Source organism: Lepus europaeus, chromosome 2, assembly GCF_033115175.1.
Source record: "Lepus europaeus isolate LE1 chromosome 2, mLepTim1.pri, whole genome shotgun sequence".
Classification (NCBI taxonomy): Eukaryota; Metazoa; Chordata; class Mammalia; order Lagomorpha; family Leporidae; genus Lepus; species Lepus europaeus.
The window spans coordinates 107948131-107969407 of NC_084828.1; the positions used below are offsets into that span (position 1 = coordinate 107948131).

The following is a 21277-nucleotide window of genomic DNA, read 5'->3' on the forward strand; positions in this document are numbered from 1 at the left end:
AGCATAAAGATGAGAAAACAGGCCGGCGCCGCGGCTCACTAGGCTAATCCTCCGCCTTGTGGCGCCGGCACACCGGGTTCTAGTCCCGGTCGGGGCACCGATCCTGTCCCGGTTGCCCCTCTTCCAGGCCAGCTCTCTGCTGTGGCCAGGGAGTGCAGTGGAGGATGGCCCAAGTCCTTGGGCCCTGCACCCCATGGGAGACCAGGAGAAGCACCTGGCTCCTGCCATCGGATCAGCGCGGTGCGCCGGCCGCAGCGCGCCTACCGCGGCGGCCATTGGAGGGTGAACCAACGGCAAAGGAAGACCTTTCTCTCTGTCTCTCTCTCACTGTCCACTCTGCCTGTCAAAAAAAAAAAAAAAAAAGAAAAAGATGAGAAAACAAATAGTCCTGTTGACTGGTATTATTTTAAATTTATGATCATTAACTTCAAGTGGGTCCTTTTTGCTGCCCAGCAATGGCCAATTCTCATCTCACTTACCCATAGCAATATCTGATACAACTGATCACTCCTTCCTTGGAATACTTTCTTCACCATCTTTTAGAATATTATATTCTACTGGTTGAATTTCTACTGCAATAGAACTTTGAAGAGTTCTTTCTCATAACTTTGGCCTCTAATGATTGGTGAGTCCCAAATATCAAGGTCTTTGCACCTCTTCTCTCTCTTGGCTACATTCACTTCCTAGGTTATCTCAAATGGCACCCTGATTTTAAGTATTACCAATTTCTAATAACTCCCAAATTTTTACATCCAGTCCTGAACTCCATACCAGCGTATCCAACTGCCTTCTTAAGTTCTCTACTTAAAATCTAATCTACTGCATCAAAAATCAGATTCTTAACTTTCCCCTCACAACCTCTTGCACCTCAAATCTCTCCCATATCAGTTAGTTAATGGCAACTCTATTTTTGCGGTTGCACACGCCAAAATATAGGTATACCTTAGGCATCTATAAGCATAGAATATAAGTTATACCTTTCAGACATGCAGAATTCAATGATTTATCATTACTTCTGTGTCACTACTCTGATTCAAGTCACCAACAACTCTTGTCACCATAATGTCTTGATGTATGACTAAAACAGCTTTCTAAAGAATCTTTCCTGGCCGGCGCTGCGGCTCACTAGGCTAATCCTCTGCCTTGCGGCGCCGGCATACTGGGTTCTAGTCCTGGTCGGGGCACCGGATTCTGTCCTGGTTGCCCCTCTTCCAGGCCAGCTCTCTGCTGTGGCCAGGGAGTGCAGTGGAGGATGGCCCCGTGTGGTGCGCCGGCCGCAGCGCACCTACCACGGTGGCCATTGGAGGGTGAACCGACGGCAAAGGAAGACCTTTCTCTCTGTCTCTCTCTCACTGTCCACTCTGCCTGTCAAAAAAAAAAAAAAAAGAATCTTTCCTACTTAATGTAAATCAGACTATATTACTCTTCTGCCTCAATTGCTCCAGTGACTTTCCATAATCATCAGAATAAAAGCAAAATCATAACTCCAACTCTCAAGATCCTTAACCATTTGGTCCCATTATTTCTCTGAACTCACCTATCATTCCTCCATCTAACCACTTCACTACTGCACATTGGCCTCCTTGCTGTTCCTCCAGCAAATCCTGCTGTTGTATGAATAAGGGTTTGATCAAAGAAGCAGAACCATTAGTGGGGAGATAAAATAAGGGATTTATTTTGAGTATTTAATCTAACACAATTGAGGTAGAACAGCTTACATATGGTTGTTGCTTCTGTATATGCTAGTTCTAGAGTCATCAGGGAAGGAAGTCGGAAAAAAAGATAAACATGAAGTGGGGGAGATCAAGGACAACAGGGACCTTTAGGAAGGACTGGAATGGATGATGAAGTAGAACACATACATCTCTTTTCAGAACTCACAGTGACTTCTTAGCAGTGCCCCCTCTAGCTTCTGCTGTGGGTGACCTGCAGAAGTCAGTGCCCTTTCTCATGGAGCTAGGCCTGCACCTGGCTCAGGAGGTGGAGACAAGGAGAGGACACACATTAGGAGCTGGGGGCGATGTGGTGCTGGCTACTGCCCAAGTCAACAAAGGTGGCAACTATGTGAGCTGCAACAGCACCTGGCACTACTTCAGTCTTCTAAGCAAACCAGCACCTTCTCAACCTGGCAAATTTCTCTTGCAGGGAATCCTAGCCAAGAACCTAGCCAAGACTGTTAGAATATAATAGTCAAAATGAAAGAGATTTTTGTTATTTTCATTCATTTCTGTATCTTCAGCGTCAAGACTAGCACTGGGCATATAATAGGTACTCAATAAATATTGTAGAATAAATTAATGAATCTCAAAATCTTTTCATGAAAACAGACATAAATCATATACAAATGATCTAGAACTATAATAGTGTTAAATTTGAGGAGTTTCATGAATCAAGTCCTTTGAAATTCTGAGGGAAAATGATAGCTGAACTAAAACTGCTATGTATTATTTGTGGCATCCCCTCCCCTAACTCATAGGTTGAAATTTTAACCTCCAAAGTGAGGGTGTTAGATGGTATGACCTTTGGTAGGGTGAGTGGAGTAGGTGATGAGAATAGCAGCTTTGTGAATGGGATAAAGTCCTTATAAAACAGACACAAGAGATCTACCCAGCTGCTTCAGCTACACAGGAAAGCAGTGAGAAGACTGCTGTCTATACATCGGAGCATGGACCTTCACCAACCACAAAACGTCCCTTGATCTTGAGCCTTTCCAGCCTCTTGGCAGGTGAGAAATACAGTTCTGTGGCCTACAAGCCCTCTGGTATTCTACTCTATCAGTTTGAACAGACTAAGCCAATAACTCAACTCTCACGTTATTCTGGTAGAATAATGATAGGTGTGATATTATGTCCCCAACATTTTACTTCCCTATACTTTTTCTCAGGAAATTATTGGAGAATGTACTCCTTTCGAAGAGAAGGCAGTCAAGAAAAAGGAAGACCCAGTACCTAGCCAGACAAATGCACCAGGCAAAGAAAGTACAGAGGATAATGATGAAGTAGGACAATTACCTATGCAGCAGGACCAAAGAACATTAGTCCAGACTGAAGGAGGAGAGTGGAGGTCTCCAGAAATGTTGTCTCTGAGAACAGATGAAATTCAAAAATGACCTGCTGTGCTGGAACATAGTGAGAGGAAGAGTAGTGGTAGTTACGTAGAAACAAGGCAAACAGTGCAATGTGGTAGTTACAACACAAAAGCAAGCAAAAAGCATTTCATGAAAGCAGAATGTTATCCCAGTGTGTTGTGTGGTTTGGATTTATTAACGTCAACATCAGAATAAAATGTTGGATGTTGAAGATAAATCTGATCCAGAAGTACAGTATGATTGTATTTGGAGGATGAAGCAGGAGGAAGTGTGTGTGTGTGTGTATGTGTGCACATGCACATGTGTGCATGCATGTGGGCTTTCACATGTACTCACACAGGTGATACACATGGGTTCAAAGTGTGAAAGTACTACAAACTACTCTTCTGTAGTAATAGGTCAGTAAATAATAGCCAGTGTCATAATGGTCTAGTAAGCCTTTTGTAACTACTTGAAATTATAAACCTACATATGTAACTTTAATAACTATTCATAGATCCAATTTGGTAGTAACTAGCTTAAAGAGACCACAATAAAATAATGCTTTACATCAGATGTACAAATAGCTATATGAGCACCTGTGGAAATATAGAAAGTCTCAAGGAAATATCAATGTGGAAAAGTCAGGATGAGATGGGTACCAGATATTTTTCTGACATATTTCTATTTTAAATAAGTACATATGAAAGATTTAAAAATGCTTTTCTAAGCCGTGTAATTAGTTAATTATTTATAGTGATAACTCATGATAATTTGCCTCATTTATTAATTGGAAAAATATTTTAGGTACCTGAAAGCTAAGATTAATTTTTTTCTGGAAGTACAGCTTTTGTATTCCTCTGTTGACGTGTCTGATATTAAATCTTTATTTCTACAGTTTGTTGATTGGGAGAGAGGATGATATGTATTTCCTACTTTGAAATATGTGCCTGGTATTATTTAAATGGTGAAGCATTATGTGGTAGAAAGAGTACAAATGATGAAGCCAAATATATTGGTACCTTATGTACACAGCTTGAAGGAAACGTTAAAAATCAATTATATATTTTATTTATTTTTTTTTCTTTTTGACAGGAAGAGTGGACAGTGAGCGAGAGACAGAGAGTAAGGTCTTCCTTTTGCCGTTGGCTCACCCTCCAATGGGTGCCGCGGTTGGCGTGCTGCGGCCGGCGCACCGCGCTGATCCGATGGCAGGAGCCAGGTCTTCTCCTGGTCTCCCATGGGGTGCAGGGCCCAAGCACTTGGGCCATCCTCCACTGCACTCCCTGGCCACAGCAGAGAGCTGGCCTGGAAGAGGGGCAACCGGGACAGGATCGGTGCCCCGACCGGGACTAGAACCCGGTGTGCCGGCGCCGCAAGGCAGAGGATTAGCCTATTGAGCCGTGGCGCTGGCCTAAAAATCAATTATATATTTTATGAAAAGCACAATATAGCACTTACATTTCCTTATAAACCTTCTTAGGGGTCTTACATGTATACATGTGATCTTAAATGAAATATAAATTTAATCAAATCAATGTTTACTTTAGGTGCTCTACAACTTGCAAGACACAGTGCTAGATTTTTTTTAAATTTATTTATTTACTTGAAAGTCAGAGTTACACAGAGAAAGAAGGAGAGGAAGAGAGATGGAGAGAGATCTTCCATCCGCTGGTTCACTCCCCTGTTGGGCGCAATGGCCAGAACTGTGCCAATCCGAAGCCAGGAGCCAGGAACTTCCTTTGGGTCTCCTACGTGGGTGCAGGGGTCCAAGGACTTGGGCTATCTTCCACTGCTTTCCCAGGCCATAATAGAGAGCGGGATAGGAACTGGAGCAACTGGGACTCGAACTGGTGCCCATATGGGATGCTGGAACTGCAGGCAGTGGATTTACCCACTATGCCACCGAGCTAGACCCCACAGTGTCAAATTCCATAGGTCATATAAATAAAAATGTATCTTTGCTTTCAAATCACTGGCAGTCTGAATGGAGATATATGGCAAGGACTACAAATCATTGACCCAAGCTTAAACCCTAAGAGTGATTGTGTGTCTTGTAGGAAAGAACATTTCCCCAGGGGCCAGTGCTGTGGCATAGCAGGTAAAGCTACTGCCTGCAGTGCCAGCATCCCATATGGGCACAGTCCTGGAAGAAGCGCCTGGCTCCTGGCTTCAGATCGGTGCAGCTCCAGCCATTGCAGCCAATTGGGGAGTGAACCATAGGATGGAAAACCACCCCCCACCTCTCCTTCTCTCTATGTGTAACTCTGACTTTCAAATAAATAAATAAATATTTTTAAAAAGACAAAGGAGTAATTTTAATTATAAGAGAAGAGGTGAACTTGTTAATAAATGATGTTGAGAGGCCACCACTGCGGCTTAGTAGGTTAAGCCTGCACTCGAGGTGCTGGCATCCCATATGGGCATGGGTTCAAATCCTGGCCGCTCCACTTCTGATCCAGCTCCCTGCTAATGGCCTGGGAAAGCAGTGGAATATGCCCAAGTACTTGGGCCCTGCACCCACGTGGGAGGCAAAGAAGCTCCTGGCTCCTGGCTTTAGATCTGCCTAGCTCCTGACATTGCAGCCATCTGGGAAGTGAACCAGTGGAGGGAAGACTCTTTCTGTCTCTCCCTCTCTCTGTAACTCTACCTCTCAAATAAGTAAATACATTTTTTAAAGAATGATATTGAAGCAACAGGATAGCCATTTGGAAAAATAAAATTGGATCCACACACCACTTCATGTACCAAGATAAACTGCAAATACATTCAGGAATATAAATGTCAAAAAACAAACACAAAATAATAGAACAAAGCAAAGATGAATTTATTCATAGCCTGGCAATAAGTAAAGACCTTTATAAATATGACTCAAAATCCAGAAGTAATAACAGAAGAAACTGATAAATTTGATGGTGTATAAATGTAAAATTCTTGCATGACAAGAGAAGAAAAGGCCCACAAACAGAATTTAAAAGACAAATGAATAGGCAGGAAAATATTTTTAATTTATTTATTTCAAAGGAATAGCTCCCACACAAAGAGAGCACCTAAAATCAGTTTTAAAAATAATAAAAACCTGACAGAAATATCATAGGCAGCAGATGACACAAAAAGAAAGGCAAAAGCTCTTAAACCTGGGAAGGTGCTCCATCTCACTCAAAACAAAAGAATGCAAATTAAAATCACTGAGAAACTATTTGTCATCTAACAAATTGGTAAAAATCTAAAAAGATAACACTTGCTGAGGTTGGGAGAAACCAAGCATTTTCATTCATTGCTAGTAGAGATACAAATTGATACAACACTATGGAGAAAATGTAGCTGTATCTAACAAAATTACAGACACCTTTAACCTGTGATTCAACAATCCCACTTTTAAGACTCTAATGTGAAGTTTTATCTGCTATACTAAATCTCTGGATGTATTTTCAGAGCTCAGACTCAGCATTTAGGCACTATATATCACCTCTCAATGCTTTATTTATGGCATTCAATAAGTTGTATGTTGCCATGTATCGTTTATTCTTTTATTAAACTGTAGCTTTATTTATATTACTTTATAATATATCTATCTATGTATAAACTGACATATGCAGAATTATTTATAACTGTAAAAGATAGTTAAAGCACAGAAATATACAATAATCATTGGTTTAATGAAATTGAAGTACATATCCTAAGGAAAACTGCAACTTTTTCTAGACCAAGTACATTAGCACCACTTTTTAAAAAGAATATTGATATTAAACAGTCCCACATATAATGCTCAATTAAAAAGGCAACATAGAGAACAAACAGCATACTACCTTTTCTGTAGAAAACAAACTCACACACTTTTTTAAATATTTATTTTATTTATTTGAAAGAGTTACAGAGAGAGGTAGAGACAGAGAGAGAGAGAGAGAGGTCTTCCATCCGCTGGTTCACTCCCCAAACAGACTCAACAGCCAGAGCTGAGCTGATTCGAAGCCATGAGCCAGGAGCTTCTCCCAGGCCTCCCACGTGGGTGCAGGGGACCAGACTTGGGCCATCTTCTACTGCTTTCTCAGGCCAGAGCAGAGAGCAGGACTAGAAGAGGAGCAGCTGGGACTAGAACTGACGCCCCTATGGGATGCTGGTGCTTCAGGCCAGGGCTTTAATCCACTGCACCATAGCACCAGCCCTACTTACACACTTCTGAAAAGAAAACAGGCACAGGATAGGTAGATTAGACACTAAAATTGTAAAATTATATCTTTTGAGTAGAATGTGAAGAAAGAATGTTTTCCTGAATATAGTTTATTTTAAAGTTTGAACTACCAAAATCATGTAGATGGCTTATACATTCAAAAATAAAGTTGCTTAAAAATAATTCCTAAAATTGAGTGAATATGAAACAAATGATTTGTACATAAAATTGGAAACATAATTGGACATATAAAAGCATTATTTTAAGTTATTTTAGCACACAATATTTGTGAACACTTAGATATATTATAAGAACAACAAACAGTTGTAAGAAAATTTCAAACTCAATTTTATTATTAATAGGAATTTATTATTAAAGGGATGTTACTAGATTGAAATAATTTAGTATGAATGAAAAATAAGCATGCATATGTCATTAGAAATCATGATGTTCAGTATAAATATAAAATCAAAGAAATTAAGTACATAATTGTAAATGGAACTAGAAGTATGAGTATCCATACAAACTTATGACCTCTTAGACTTTTTATTTGAAAATAATCCAAACTTATAGAAAATTTTAGGAATAATACAAAGAAAATCATCTTCTCAATTTTATATATTATAAATGTTTTATCTCACTTACTTTGTCATTTGCTCTATGCACACACATGTGAGTTTTTTCAGGAACAGTTGAGAGTAAATCATAGCTGAGTGTGCATTTATTAGAATAAAAATATTCTCTTTCTTACAGTTGTCAACTTCAGTAATCAGCATTGATTTCTTACTTCTTTGTAACCTACTATCCACATTCTAAATTTACCAGGTGACCTAATACTGTCCTGTACAGCAGGGCCAGTTTAGGATCTATACCACAATCAGGAGTACATTTAATTGTTATCTCTCTGGTCCCCTTTAGTCTGGAACATTTTTTCAGTTTCCCTTTGTCTTATAAAACATTGACTTTTTTAGAAATGAATTTTAAATAGGCTATTACTCATTTTGAGTTTGTCTGATGTTTCCTTGTGATTAGATAAAAGTTATGCATCCCTAGTTGAACACTATGTAAATGACATTGTGTTCTTCCGAGGATATCACAGTGATAACATTAATTAAAAATTTTTATTTTTAATTTGGAAGACAGAGGCAGGGTGGGGGAAGAAAGAGAGGCAGAGATTATAAATACAGGACCTGTCTGGGTTTTATTCATTATTTGATTCCCATTGTGTACACATATTTAAAGACAGTTTTATACATTACATAATTTTGTTTTTTTGTTGCTAATAAACAGATCACAATTCTAATCATACTCTCTGTTTCTTCTTGATCATGCAATACAGATTTGTCTGTATTTTAGAAAATCGTCAAGCTCAGTTAAATGGCTGGCTACTTTAGCTAATGTGACAAAATTTTATAACAATAGTTTTTTGGGATTTTTTTCCACTTTTCCATCTTTAGTATTAAGTGGACTAAAAACACCTCAGACTGTGTTTTCCTGATCTTTTTTCTTAGACAATAACTTCATGTAGTATTTTGATTTACTCCAGTCTATTACCTCCCATTTCTATGCACACACATTTCTATGCACAGGAAGTATTAAAGTCAATTTTTTTTAAAGATTTATTTTATTTATTTGAAAGACAGAGTTACAGAGCAAGGTAAAGCCAGAGAGAGAGAGAGAGAGAGAGAGAGAGAGAGGTCTTCCATCTGCTGGTTCACTCCCCAAATGACCACAATGGCCAGAGCTGAGCTGATTCGAAACCAGGAGCTAGGAGCTTCTTCCAGGTCTTTCACACGGATGCAGGGGCCCAAGGACTTGGGCCATCTTCTACTGCTTTCCCAGGCCATACCAGAGAACTGGATCAGAAGTGAAGTAGCTGGGACTAGTACCAGCACCTGGATGCCAGTGCTTCAGGCCAGGGCTTTAACCCGCTGTGCCACAGCGCCAGCCCCATCAAGTACAATTATTTAAAAAAAAAAAAAAACTTGCTAGCAACTGGTGGCTTTTGCTTAGTTGTAATAGTATTTAATTAGTAACTTGAAATAAATTATTTAGAAAACCAACTTGGTCCAATTTCCATAACATTTCATCCATCAAGCCTCTATATAGTATATACATCATAAATTGCTTTTATTCAAAGTTCTTTCTGTAGTCTGTCTTTGTGTGGGATATTTCATACACTTACATGATATTTTATGTGCCTTCATCCAGTCTGAGGTCTTGGTGGAGTAATTCTTTTTTTATTTATTTTTATTTTATGTATTTATTACTTATTTATTTTGAGAGGCAGTGAGAGACAGAGAACTCAAATATGCCAGATTACTCCCCCAAATGCTTGCAACAGTTGGGGCTGGGACAGGAACCCAGGAGCTGGGAACTCAATCCCCCCTCTTGCATATGGATGGCAGGGATCCAAGTTCTTCTTCTTGCTGTTTTTAAAGATTTATTTATTTACTTGAGAGGCAGAGGGAGAGAGAGAGAGAGAGAGAGAGCTCTCATCTGACGGTTCACACCCCAAATAGCTACAATGGCTGGAACTGGGCTAATATGAAGCCAGGAGCTTCTTCCAGGTCTCTCACACGGATGCAGGGGCCCAAGCACTTGGGCCATCTTCCACTGCTTTCCCAAGCCATAGCAGAGAGCTGGATTGTAAGTGGAGCAGCAGGGACCCGAACCGGTGCCCAAATGGGATGTCGGCACTGCAGGCAGCGGCCCCACCCGCTACACCACAGTGCCTGCTGGGATCCAAGTTCTTGAGATAACACCTGCTGCTGTAGGAGTCAGAAGTGGAGCCAGAACTAGAACCCAGACACTCTGATACGGGATGCAGACCCCTACAAAGCGGCGGATTAACCGTTAGGCCAAACGCCTTCCTCATTGTAGGCTTTTAAAAATGAACAGCTTGAGCAGTAGACACGGTGTAAACCGTCTATCAAAGGCAAGTACAAACGCACTGAAACTCATAACAAAAGCACGTGGATACTTACACTTTAACAAAAGTACGTGGAGCCCGGGCCGGTTAAGCATGGACAGAATGACCAAGGCAGTGACTTAACGCGGTTGTGCGCTTCCTGGGGGAGTCTTCCCGCTCTCCGTGCGCAGGGCTGAGGCGTCCGAGGCGCGAGATGGAAAAGGCGAGGGCTGCAAGGCAGCAGCTCACTTCAGGAGCTGCTCCGCGCCCGAGTAGGGGCCGGGCGCTGGCCGCGGTGCTGAACGCCCGAGCAATGCACGGAAAGGGGACCGGCGGGTGTGAGCTCCACAGGCCCACGTCTTGCGAGGGTGGATTTCTTTTTTTTTTTTTTTCTTTTTGACAGGCAGAGTGGACAATGAGAGAGAGAGACAGAGAGAAAGGTCTTCCTTTTGCCGTTGGTTCACCCTCCAATGGCCGCCGCGGTTGGCGCGCTGCGGCCAGCGCACCGCGCTGATCCGATGGCAGGAGCCAGGTACTTCTCCTGGTCTCCCATGGGGTGCAGGACCCAAGGACTTGGGCCATCCTCCACTGCACTCCCTGGCCACAGCAGGATTTCTGGCTCTGGGACGAGTACAGGGCGGAGTCCCTTGTGACCGCAGAAGCGCCCTAAGGCCCATTCCCATGGGGCGAAGCTCCAGCCCCTCGATAGCAAGTGCAGTGTTTATGGGTTGAGTGCCTATGAGCCAGACACCTGGCCTGTACGCCAAGTGGTTCCACTACATCCTCGCAATCCAAAGAAAAAGAACCAAAGCTCGGAGGGTTGAAGACCTTGCTCAGAGGAACATAGGTCCTATATGTATGATCTCCCTTAAGCTTGTCTCAAAAAATGTGTAGTGCGCACCCTCCACGAGCAAGCCCCACAGACCCCGCCCCTCCTCCACTTGCCAGCGTCATCCTCCTCCTACCCTTTACTCCATCACCCTTCGCCCCCCGCTATTGTGCATCAGGCAAAAGTGATGTCCGCGGAGTGCAAAAAGGCCTGGGATTCAGGACAGCGTTTATTCACACAGCTTCCCTTACGCTTTTGGAAGTCCACACAGCTTGCTGTGTGGCCTCGGACAGGTCTCTGCACCTGTCGCTCCTGGTGTTCTCTGCGAGAGACTTGCCAGGTACGCACCAGTCTCCGCTCGGGTCTGAATACACACTCCCTACTGCTTTCCCCAGCCGAAGTGGGCGCGCTCGCTTTTTCTCCCCCCTAGGTTCAAACCAACGCTAACTCTTGTGGAGGAGGAACTCAGCAGCCCGGCTGCTGAAGGAGTCCCCACCTCCGCCGTAGGATCCTCCCCGCCCCGCAGTGAGACCCGTGTTTCCTCCAGCACACCAGCGCCCAGGGCCCCGAGCCCGAGAGAGCTCTCCCTACACTCCCACTTCGCTGCGTCTCGCTTCCGCGGAACACACGCACTGGGTCGCTGGCGGTGTGTGAGATGGAGCAGCAGCGCGAGTGTGAATGCGAGGCCCGGCCAGCTGGGCTGTTCGGTGACAGGTGCGTGTGTGGGCGCCGGCTGGGTTGGGAGCGCGACTTTGGGGGAGAGGGCGGAGGAAAGGGGAGGTGCCAGGGACAGCAGCGGTCACTCTCCGTCTCCCGCTCCCAGCTCCCCTTCTCCCCTGCTGCTGCGGCTTCTCTCACTTCCCTGTTTCCTCGGGCAGCATCCTCCCGCCTGCGCCCGCTTCTGCACTCTCCCGCGCCTAAAGTGACCTCCTCGGAGACCAGCTCGGTCCAGCCTCCCAGCGCCCTCCCATCCCAGAGCCAGTGAAACTGAGCCCCACAGCATGTGGAACGCGACTCCCAGCGAAGAACCCGGGGCCAACCTCACGCGAGTCGAGCTGGGCTGGGACGCGCCCCCCGGCAACGACTCCTTGGCTGACGAACTGCTGCAGCTCTTCCCCGCGCCGCTGCTGGCCGGCGTCACAGCCACCTGCGTGGCGCTCTTCGTGGTGGGCATCGCGGGCAACCTGCTCACCATGCTGGTGGTGTCGCGCTTCCGCGAGCTGCGCACCACCACCAACCTCTACCTGTCCAGCATGGCCTTCTCTGACCTTCTCATCTTCCTCTGCATGCCCCTGGACCTCGTGCGCCTCTGGCAGTACCGGCCCTGGAACTTTGGCGACCTGCTCTGCAAACTCTTCCAGTTCGTCAGCGAGAGCTGCACTTACGCCACGGTGCTTACCATCACCGCGCTCAGCGTCGAGCGCTACTTCGCCATCTGCTTCCCGCTGCGGGCCAAGGTGGTGGTCACCAAGGGCCGCGTGAAGCTGGTCATCTTGGTCATCTGGGCCTTGGCCTTCTGCAGCGCCGGGCCCATCTTCGTGCTAGTCGGCGTGGAGCACGAGAACGGCACCGACCCTCAGGACACCAACGAGTGCCGCGCCACGGAGTTCGCGGTGCGCTCGGGGCTCCTCACGGTCATGGTGTGGGTGTCCAGCGTCTTCTTCTTCCTGCCTGTCTTCTGCCTCACTGTCCTCTACAGTCTCATCGGCAGGAAGCTGTGGCGAAGGAAGCGCGGCGATGGGGCGGTGGGCTCCTCGCTCAGGGACCAGAACCACAGGCAAACCGTGAAAATGCTGGGTGGGTCTCAGAGCGCCCTCGGGCTTTCTCTCCCATGCTTCCGCCCCCGCCCCACCGTGTCCATTCCCCCCAAAGTCTCTCCTGTTTCTCTCGGTCTCCGTGTGTTTCTCAATATTCACTCATTCTCATTCTCTCTCCCCCACTCCGTTCCATCTCTTCTTTCTTCCTTCCCACCTTACTTTGTCAGTGTCTTCACTCTCTCTTCTTGGTCTCTCTCTGCCTCTTTGTGTCTCTTTCTCCACGTCTTTCCTTTCTCATTTTCATGGAATAGCGTCCCAACTTTCTGTTTCCCCAAGATGACTTTTGTACCAGCCCACAATCTTGCTTCAAAACTGGGATATTTCATGAAAGTCCAGTGGTCTTTAAGTGGCAAAGGTGAGGTTAATTTTCCTGCCTCAAAATATGTGGCTATCAAAGTTATAAAGAAAAGCAGGCATTAGATCTAGAAAGTAGTCGGTGGTAAAGACATGATCAATTTGGGTCATTCTGTTACAGTTGATTCCCTTTTCTTCAACATCGTCATTTGTTGTCTGCCCTGCATTTTTTCAGATAATCACATAATTTGGTTTACCCTGCTGCTGTCCTGTAAGGCATCCAGTGACAAATCAGTGCTGAGGTCTCTTTTCATTTGTTTTCATGAGCACCTGTGTTTCCAGGTAGGACAGACTAGGTTAGATGAGGACAAGCAGGAGAAAAGGAGATTTGTAGAAGAGGACAGACTCAGCTGTCACCGAATGGCACTTCAGGGTACATGATCACACCTGGAATGTGCCGAGTACTTGTTGCATGAATTCAACTTCTTTAAGTATATGTGTTTGGTACAAGGGAAGTAACACAGAATATGTCCACCTTCAAGGAAGATATTAATTCTGTTCACTTTTTATGTTTTATTATTCAGTCAACATTTCATATTTATGGGCATATTTAATGTTTCTTAGAAGTCATACCATGATGCTTTCATATTTGCCATTTTACAGTTCCTGGATGCTGTATATTAAAGTGATAGAGTTCATTCAAGGAATGTCAAAGGTGTTATTTTCTAGAGGAGTGGTTGTTTTCCATATGACTGACAGATTGTGAACCTGCTGGAGTCCTCCAGTGGACCCTAAGCTCTCACCTGTGAGAATTGCACTGCCACTGTGGAGCTTAAGTTGCTACTATGCAACTGAGTTTTGAAAATAACCTTAATAATTTAATTTTATTTTAAGCCATTACTTTCCTCATTGATGGCTCAGCTCCAATGGTATTTTTCTTCGTTAGCAATTTGAAAGGAATCATTAAAATGAAAAAGGAAAAAGTATTATTTTCTGTCATTTTCATTCTGATTTCTGAATTTTGAAAAGTTAATCTAATCCAAAAAATTAAAATTTTTGAAAAAAGTTCTCTTCCATGAGCAAAATGAGGACTTAAATGGATGATAGTTAATGTCAGTTAGTGTAATGCCAATTGTAGGTGACATAAAATCATCCACCTCAGTGATACTTAATTCTGACTGCATATTTAGTCATTTGTGAAACTTTAAAAAGAAACAAAGAAAACAAAAGGCAGGTGCACTGGTTCCCTGATTTTAATTTAGTGAGTTTTCATTTTTTTAAAGTTCCAAGGAGTTTTTCATTTTTTTAAGGTTCCCCAGAAAACTGACTCAAAGCTATAGTTGAGTATAATCACTGCCTCATACATGTGTGTGTTGTATCTAAACATTGAAAACAGGGGATTATTGTGAAAAACTTGTCAAGTCAGTTGAGTCAATATGTCAACTTGTCTAGTCAGTTGAGTCAATATGTCAGCTCAATCACAGAGTCATTCAAATATTTGATAAGTAGAAATGACTGGGAAACTCAACAAGAAATACGAAACTGTTGCCCAGATAATCTTATCTTTGTTACAATTCAGGAATGAGACAGAATAGAACATAATGTTTCTCTAAAGTCAATGGTCGTACTATACTCCTGCCTATTCAGAGCCAAATGAAGTCTTAAGGTAGGTGATTTGTTGTGATGTTTCTTTAACTGATCCTCTCCCTCCCATTGTCCTTTTAGCTGTCGTGGTGTTCGCTTTCATTCTCTGCTGGCTGCCCTTCCACGTAGGGCGATACTTATTTTCCAAATCCTTTGAGCCTGGGTCCCTGGAGATTGCTCAGATCAGCCAGTACTGCAACCTCGTGTCCTTCGTCCTCTTCTACCTCAGTGCTGCTATCAACCCCATTCTGTACAACATCATGTCCAAGAAGTACCGGGTGGCGGTATTCAAACTTCTGGGATTTGAGCCTTTCTCCCAGAGAAAGCTCTCCACTCTGAAGGATGAAAGTTCTCGAGCCTGGACAAAATCTAGCATTAATACATGACCGAGCATGTGGCTGAACAGTCATCGCTTATTATTCTCAACCGGAAGCCATAGCACAGCAGATCTTGGGAGGAAGCTGAAGGTTACTTTTGGAATTAGGGACACATAGATCTAGAAACAATTGGGGGAAGGAAAGACAGAATTTGTCAGGTGTGAGCAGTTTGATTTGATTGCACACTCATCAGTGCTCTCATACACTATTCTTGCATATTCACTGCCTATGACTTTGTGTTCTGCTGCTAGTGTTGGTGAGGGTTTTGCAATTCAGAGGAAAAGGAGGCACAGAGCGGGCAATGTGAACTCTTACTGGTGGGTAAATATTAAATCTCATTTGCTTTTTCATAATGATCAAAATTATTTGATTAGAAAAATTGCATTAAAATAAAAAATGTCAAAATATGACCTTTAGAAGCTAGCAATTTTAATAAAACTCTAGAGCAGTACTGTCCCACAGAAATACAATGCGAGGCACATAGAGCATCAATATAAAATTAATGATGAGGAACTTACATTCTTTTTTTACACTAAATCATTGAGATCTGGCACACTTTTATAATTACTGTCCATCTCAATTTGAACATTAAGATTTAATCAGTAATCTTGATATATTTAGATTTCATAAAATTTAAAGATGAAAAAGTAGATTCAAAAACCTAAGTTGTCTAAGCATGCTTAAAGTTTTTCCCATAACTTAAATGAGTGTACATGTGTAAACTTGAAATTGCAAATTCATTTCTCAGTTGCTCAGGCCACATTTCAACTGTTCAGTAGTCAAGTGTGCCTCCAGGTTACCATTATAGAACAGTATAGCTCTAGGGTATCCACAGAATTCTCATGCATCCTATATCAACTGTTTAAAAAGAAGTATTCTTTCCCGGAAATGTTTTTATACTGAATTAGCATAGCAGAATTTTCAAGAGATAAAACCTGAAAATCACACCAAAATGCCCCATTTCTCACAGTTGGGAGAGAATGGAATGTGTAAGATACATTTTAAGATAGTTTAAGTGCATGTGTTAATATTCAAGAAAGGAGACTTCATAACAATTATCCACAAATCACAAACTGCCTTACTTGGCTTCACAAAAATTCTCAAGCTAATCATACGGCTTCAATTTGTGAATAAGGGAATAATTTATAACTTATTCTGGCAAGCCTGCAGGAAACTTAATGAACATAGGGATTTTTCAAATGGTGAATGCATGCCTATGTGAAACACCCAGAATTCTCCATATGCTACTGCTTATTGATGTTTAAAACTTTTTAGAAATCATAGGAGCATTGATTTCAAAATGCCCATGCCATGCCTGACTTAGTTTTTGCTGTTCCCATTTCACTGTTTGATAGACATGTTTACACAAATTTCCAGTCTGTCATAATCATAATCATGAATGAATAGATGCCTCCAAACAAATATTGTATGTTATGGTTTTAAAGCTAATGTTTTATTTCTATTGACAATGTTCTATGTACAGATAACCCTATATATATTAAATATATTATCCTAAAAATAATTTCTTCATAGACCTGTGCACTGCCAAATCATACAAGCAGTTCCTACATGAGGTCTTTGGCTCAACTATGAAACTGGTTGGGTAATTGAAGAAAATTATTGCTATGATTTTTCCTATCAGAAGGAAAAATCATGCTGAAATAATTAATTGTTTTGGAAATATCAAAATTCAATCATAATTAAAATAATTTCTCTACAGAAATTTATGAAACCCTTTCCTATACTGAAACTGCATCATCAATTTGGTCCAAATGCAGGATGTTACAAGTTGATTATTCAGTTAGTTCTTAAGAGTACCTGAAAAGTTTGAAAAGGTATATTAACTCATTTAGATCCATGGTATACTAATTAGCACATTGAGAATTATTATCCTAAGTAGTGCTCAGTAAATCCCACAGAACTAACTCAGCTTCCTGAAGCCTTAGGGATATAGTCCATTTGAGAAGAAACAAGCAAAAACAAAGAACTTGACCTTCATAACACAACTGATAGATCTGGAGAAAAAAGTCAACTTGCGATCTATTGCTTAGTCTATTCAATGGTCCCCCTCTCTTAGGGCCCCTGCCTGAAATCTTGACTTAACTCACTTCCAGGGTAGAGTTTACTTATCCCTGTACCATCAGGATGCCATCGCTGTCTTTCACTGGTTAATCTGGGATCTCAAAGACTATATTTAGAGAAGCAGCTCTCTAATTTGTCCTTCTAAACCATTACCTTTTCATTGTTTGTACCTTCTTTATTTTGTCGTACTCCACAAGTTGTTGTTTTTTAAAAAGATTTATTTATTTTATTTGAAAGTCAGAGTTACACAGAAAGAAGAGAGGCAGAGAGAGAGAGAGAAAGGTGTCTTCCATCCGATGGTTCACTCCCCAGTTGGCTGCAATGCCTAGAGCTATGCTGATCCAAAGCCAGAAGCCAGGAGCTTCTTCTGGATCTCCCACATGGGTGCAGGGGCCCAATGACTTGGGCTATCTTCTACTGCTTTCCCAGGCCACAGCAGAGAGCCAGATCAGAAGTGGAGCAGCCAGGCACCCATATTGGATGCCTGTGCTTCAGGCCAGGGCGTTAACTCACTGCTCCACAGCGCCGGCCCCCACAAGTTGTTTAAGACTCAGGGAGAAGAACTTACACTGAGGAAAATTGTCACTTCTAAAAATCTGTCACTTCACAAGCGTTGCATCAGTGCCTGGTAGTGGTTAATAAGCCAAGGATTTTATCCACAGTGAACTCACAATCGTGTGTGTCTTATGCTGCAGGATATCACTGAGACCCCAAAATTGTAAAGTAAACATCTCCAGTTGCTCCCTGGCATTTCACAGGGCTGTTCTTACCACTGAACTCTTGGGTATTTGACCAAAATAAATTCGAAATGATTATTCTCACATGAACCACTCAGCTTTGTAGACACAGTTAATGTGTCTGCCAGTGGTAATTACAGCTACAGCTTTCTTCATTAATGTGGGGAAAGTAAGGGAATTGATTTCTTAAAATCTGTTTCCGTTTTCCTGGCTATCCAGCAAAGAGGATTTCGTCACACCTTACACTGTGTCTCAAAGCCAGGATTGGAGCGTTCTCACTATAGGAGGTAACTGTTTTATGAGGAAGAGCTTTTAGCAACAGCTTTAAAGAAAACGTTCGTTGCCATGAGTTACTTCAAATTTGAAGTTTAGTGGTGATGAGATTTAGAAGCCCTTCCAGTGCCTAGCAACGCGCTGAAAACTCTATAGCAACTTTTCATTGTAATGAAGGTTGTTGAGATGTGATCTGACTTAGAATTCCATTTTTTCATGCAAATGCTTTTACCAAATTCTGAAATCATTATAATTTACAGTTTTTTGTTTAACATGAACGGTTTTAACTATTTTATTCTTTTCCATTGATCCACATACTTGAATTTAACATGAAAAAACAAAACTGTGAGCTTTTTTGCAAGACTGGTGCCTGAAAACACTCTTGTCTTTTTAAAAAACAGTGTGTACACCTTTAAAATGTGACATACATATTTACATGTATCAAAATTTCTTATCACAATGTCTAAGTGAATAGACTAGAGCTTTCTGTTCTGACTGTATCTAGTGTAAATAACATCATAAATAATAAAGATAGAGATGGTGTCATTAAAAGATAACCTGTATCTAACATGGTTCATTAGCAAATGATTCTCCTATGATTTCTTTACAATTTAAATTGCAACACTAGTCAGGATGTACACAATTGTGACTTAGTGACTAGTGAAAAATGGTAATGCAGTGAACTGGTAACAAATCTTTCTTATCCAATGAATAAACTGATAGTCAAAGGCAACAGGAAACAATGCACTGATGACCGATGCTAACTCTTATGGCTTGCATAACTTTCTTATTCACATTAAATGAAATTCGGTCACGTCCATTCTTTGCAATAACCTAAGTATGGAGCAGGTGAAGGGGAAGATTTAGCTGTCACTTTGCTTTTGTGCATTTCTTTGTATCTCAGACTTGCAGCACACAAGGGGCTAGTCCTTTCACCTGACAGAATTGTCATCATCCTTAAAAAAATAATTGCCGTGACTATGCCCCTCCCAGTTGCTGAATATTTGCGGGAACCCCAATTCCTAGTTTATTCAGTGACACTGTATATTCTTCCACTCAAGGGACTACCAAATATTCTCTGAAATGGCAAACCAAAAAGCCCTCAAAAAGCATGCCTTCTGCAACTGCGCAGAAATTCGCACCAAAATGTTCACCAGCCTTCTTCCCAGAATTCCTCTCTCCCCCAGCCACAGGGAATCCATTGCAGAAAAGTGGTTTGAAAGATTGCCTGTGGTTAAAACATCTTTAAGCCAAAACAGCTCTTTAACTCCAACAACAAAACATCTGTATTTTTTCATGTTTGGCACTATAAATTTAGTGTACTAGCAAATGCTTGCTCATATAAATATAACCAAATAGTGTAGTCTCACTTTGCTGCTTTGTAATGTATTCTATCTCTATATAAAATTTAATATTGTACTTGGCTGATTCGTGTTCTTATAATGTGTCATAAATGTTACTGATGGTGTTTGATTTGTGATTCTTCGCATTTAAGGATTTTGTGATTGTTAAAGAAGAGTTTATTATCTCTTTCGTGTACTGTCTTATAAAATGAGGTTTTCGTTTTCTTTCCTTTGGATGTCTGTAACCAAACAGTGGCTTAATAAATATCTTTTCAAAGCATGTGGCTGACTCTTCCCACTTACACTTATAAATCTTGGTGTGCAGGATATTTTACCTCTACTCTTGTCCTAGGTTTAGTACTGTCCTGTTAATTCTGAAATACATATTTTACAAACATGAGGAAGCGTTGTAGTGAGTTTTATGAGAGTACTTCAAAAATCTCATGGAAAAGATGAAGTTAAGAGATAATTACATTTGTTATGCCAAAAATTTTGAAAGCCCTGCATAGTTTTTTTATAATACGCATTTTCCTGAACCTTTTGAAGACCCCTTATATGTACAAGTTTCAAAATATTTTGCACCAAAATAAATTACTCTTTTAAATTCATTTGTACAAATTTTTGAAGTGCTCTCATGTTTCTCCAAGGGCTCTAATATTTAACCAAGAGTGAAATAACCCCAGTAAATGTTAAGATGAGTAGGGCTGTGATGGATTGTATCCCATGTTCTCATTACCTCCTGGGCTCTTCCTGTCTCCTGGAGGGCCAGTATCTCCTCTGTGGCATCACTAATGTGTGCACCAAAGACCCTGAGTTAGGGGTTCTGTGTATCTTACACTAAGAGGCTATGCATTGATGATGTTCAGATGAGTAGGGGAATATTGTCACCTGGCTATTAGCTTCCAGGCATATAAACTCCAGGGACTAAGGAAATTTGGAGCTAAAATTGGAGCACCAATAACGGTGGTGAACTGAGGGTTCACCTAAAATATCCTGCTACCTAGTATCATCATCATTTCAACTTAAAAATCACATAAAACTAAAGTTTCAAAGAAAAGTATAGAGGACATAATCTCAGAAAAAAAGATAGTCATGGTGTGAAAATCCAACATATTTCTGCAAATAACAAAATCACACATGTATGGCATTAACATGAGTTACTTACAATTTGGAAATATCACTTAAGATATAAATAATAAATAACACTCAGCAATAATTAATAATACATTACAATAACCCAAAGAAGCACATCATGGGATTTGTTTGTATTGGTCTATTGAAGCCTTTTTCAACATCTTCTGGTGCTTCTGTCTACCTCTCCTGCGGCTCAGTGTCAGTCGGTATGCATCATGTTCTTTTAGCCAGATAGTCCCACAGCAAACCCTGGATGGACTCTGTCAAAAAAAGGAGGGTAGCAGCTATGCCAGGACCTTGCTGTCTCACATTCTGAGGTTAATCCACAAACTCTGCTTTCCCCTTGCTCTCTGACTCATAATTCATAATCGATTCCTGAATTCACAACCAGCTTCCTTAAAAAGAACTGCCAGGTTAATTCTAAGTCATTACACATCTCTTGAAGAACAATTTGACAGTATAGGTGGAATGCATCCAGATTTCGCATATGCTTTGGTCCAGTAATTTCACAGTAAGATATTATGGAGAAGCACAAATATTTATCTATAAATAATGCAATGGTGTTTATTGCATTTTATTTATGATTCTAAAAACACAA

General features: G+C 41.6%; 1 protein-coding gene across 1 annotated transcript; it reads left to right on the forward strand.

The window, feature by feature from the left end:
* Positions 1-11979: 11979 nt before the first annotated feature.
* On the forward strand, positions 11980-15119 carry GHSR (growth hormone secretagogue receptor). Its single transcript, XM_062177958.1, has 2 exons — positions 11980-12775; positions 14815-15119. Exons 1-2 carry the CDS (start codon positions 11980-11982, stop codon positions 15117-15119), a joined length of 1101 nt encoding a protein of 366 aa, XP_062033942.1.
* Positions 15120-21277: the final 6158 nt, after the last annotated feature.

Coding starts and splice junctions, on each gene's coding strand:
- GHSR (XM_062177958.1), top strand. CDS start 11,980: ATGTGGAACGCGACTCCCAGCGAAGAACCCGGGGCCAACCTCACGCGA. Junction 12,776..14,814: donor GCAAACCGTGAAAATGCTGG/GTGGGTCTCAGA, acceptor TTGTCCTTTTAG/CTGTCGTGGTGTTCGCTTTC.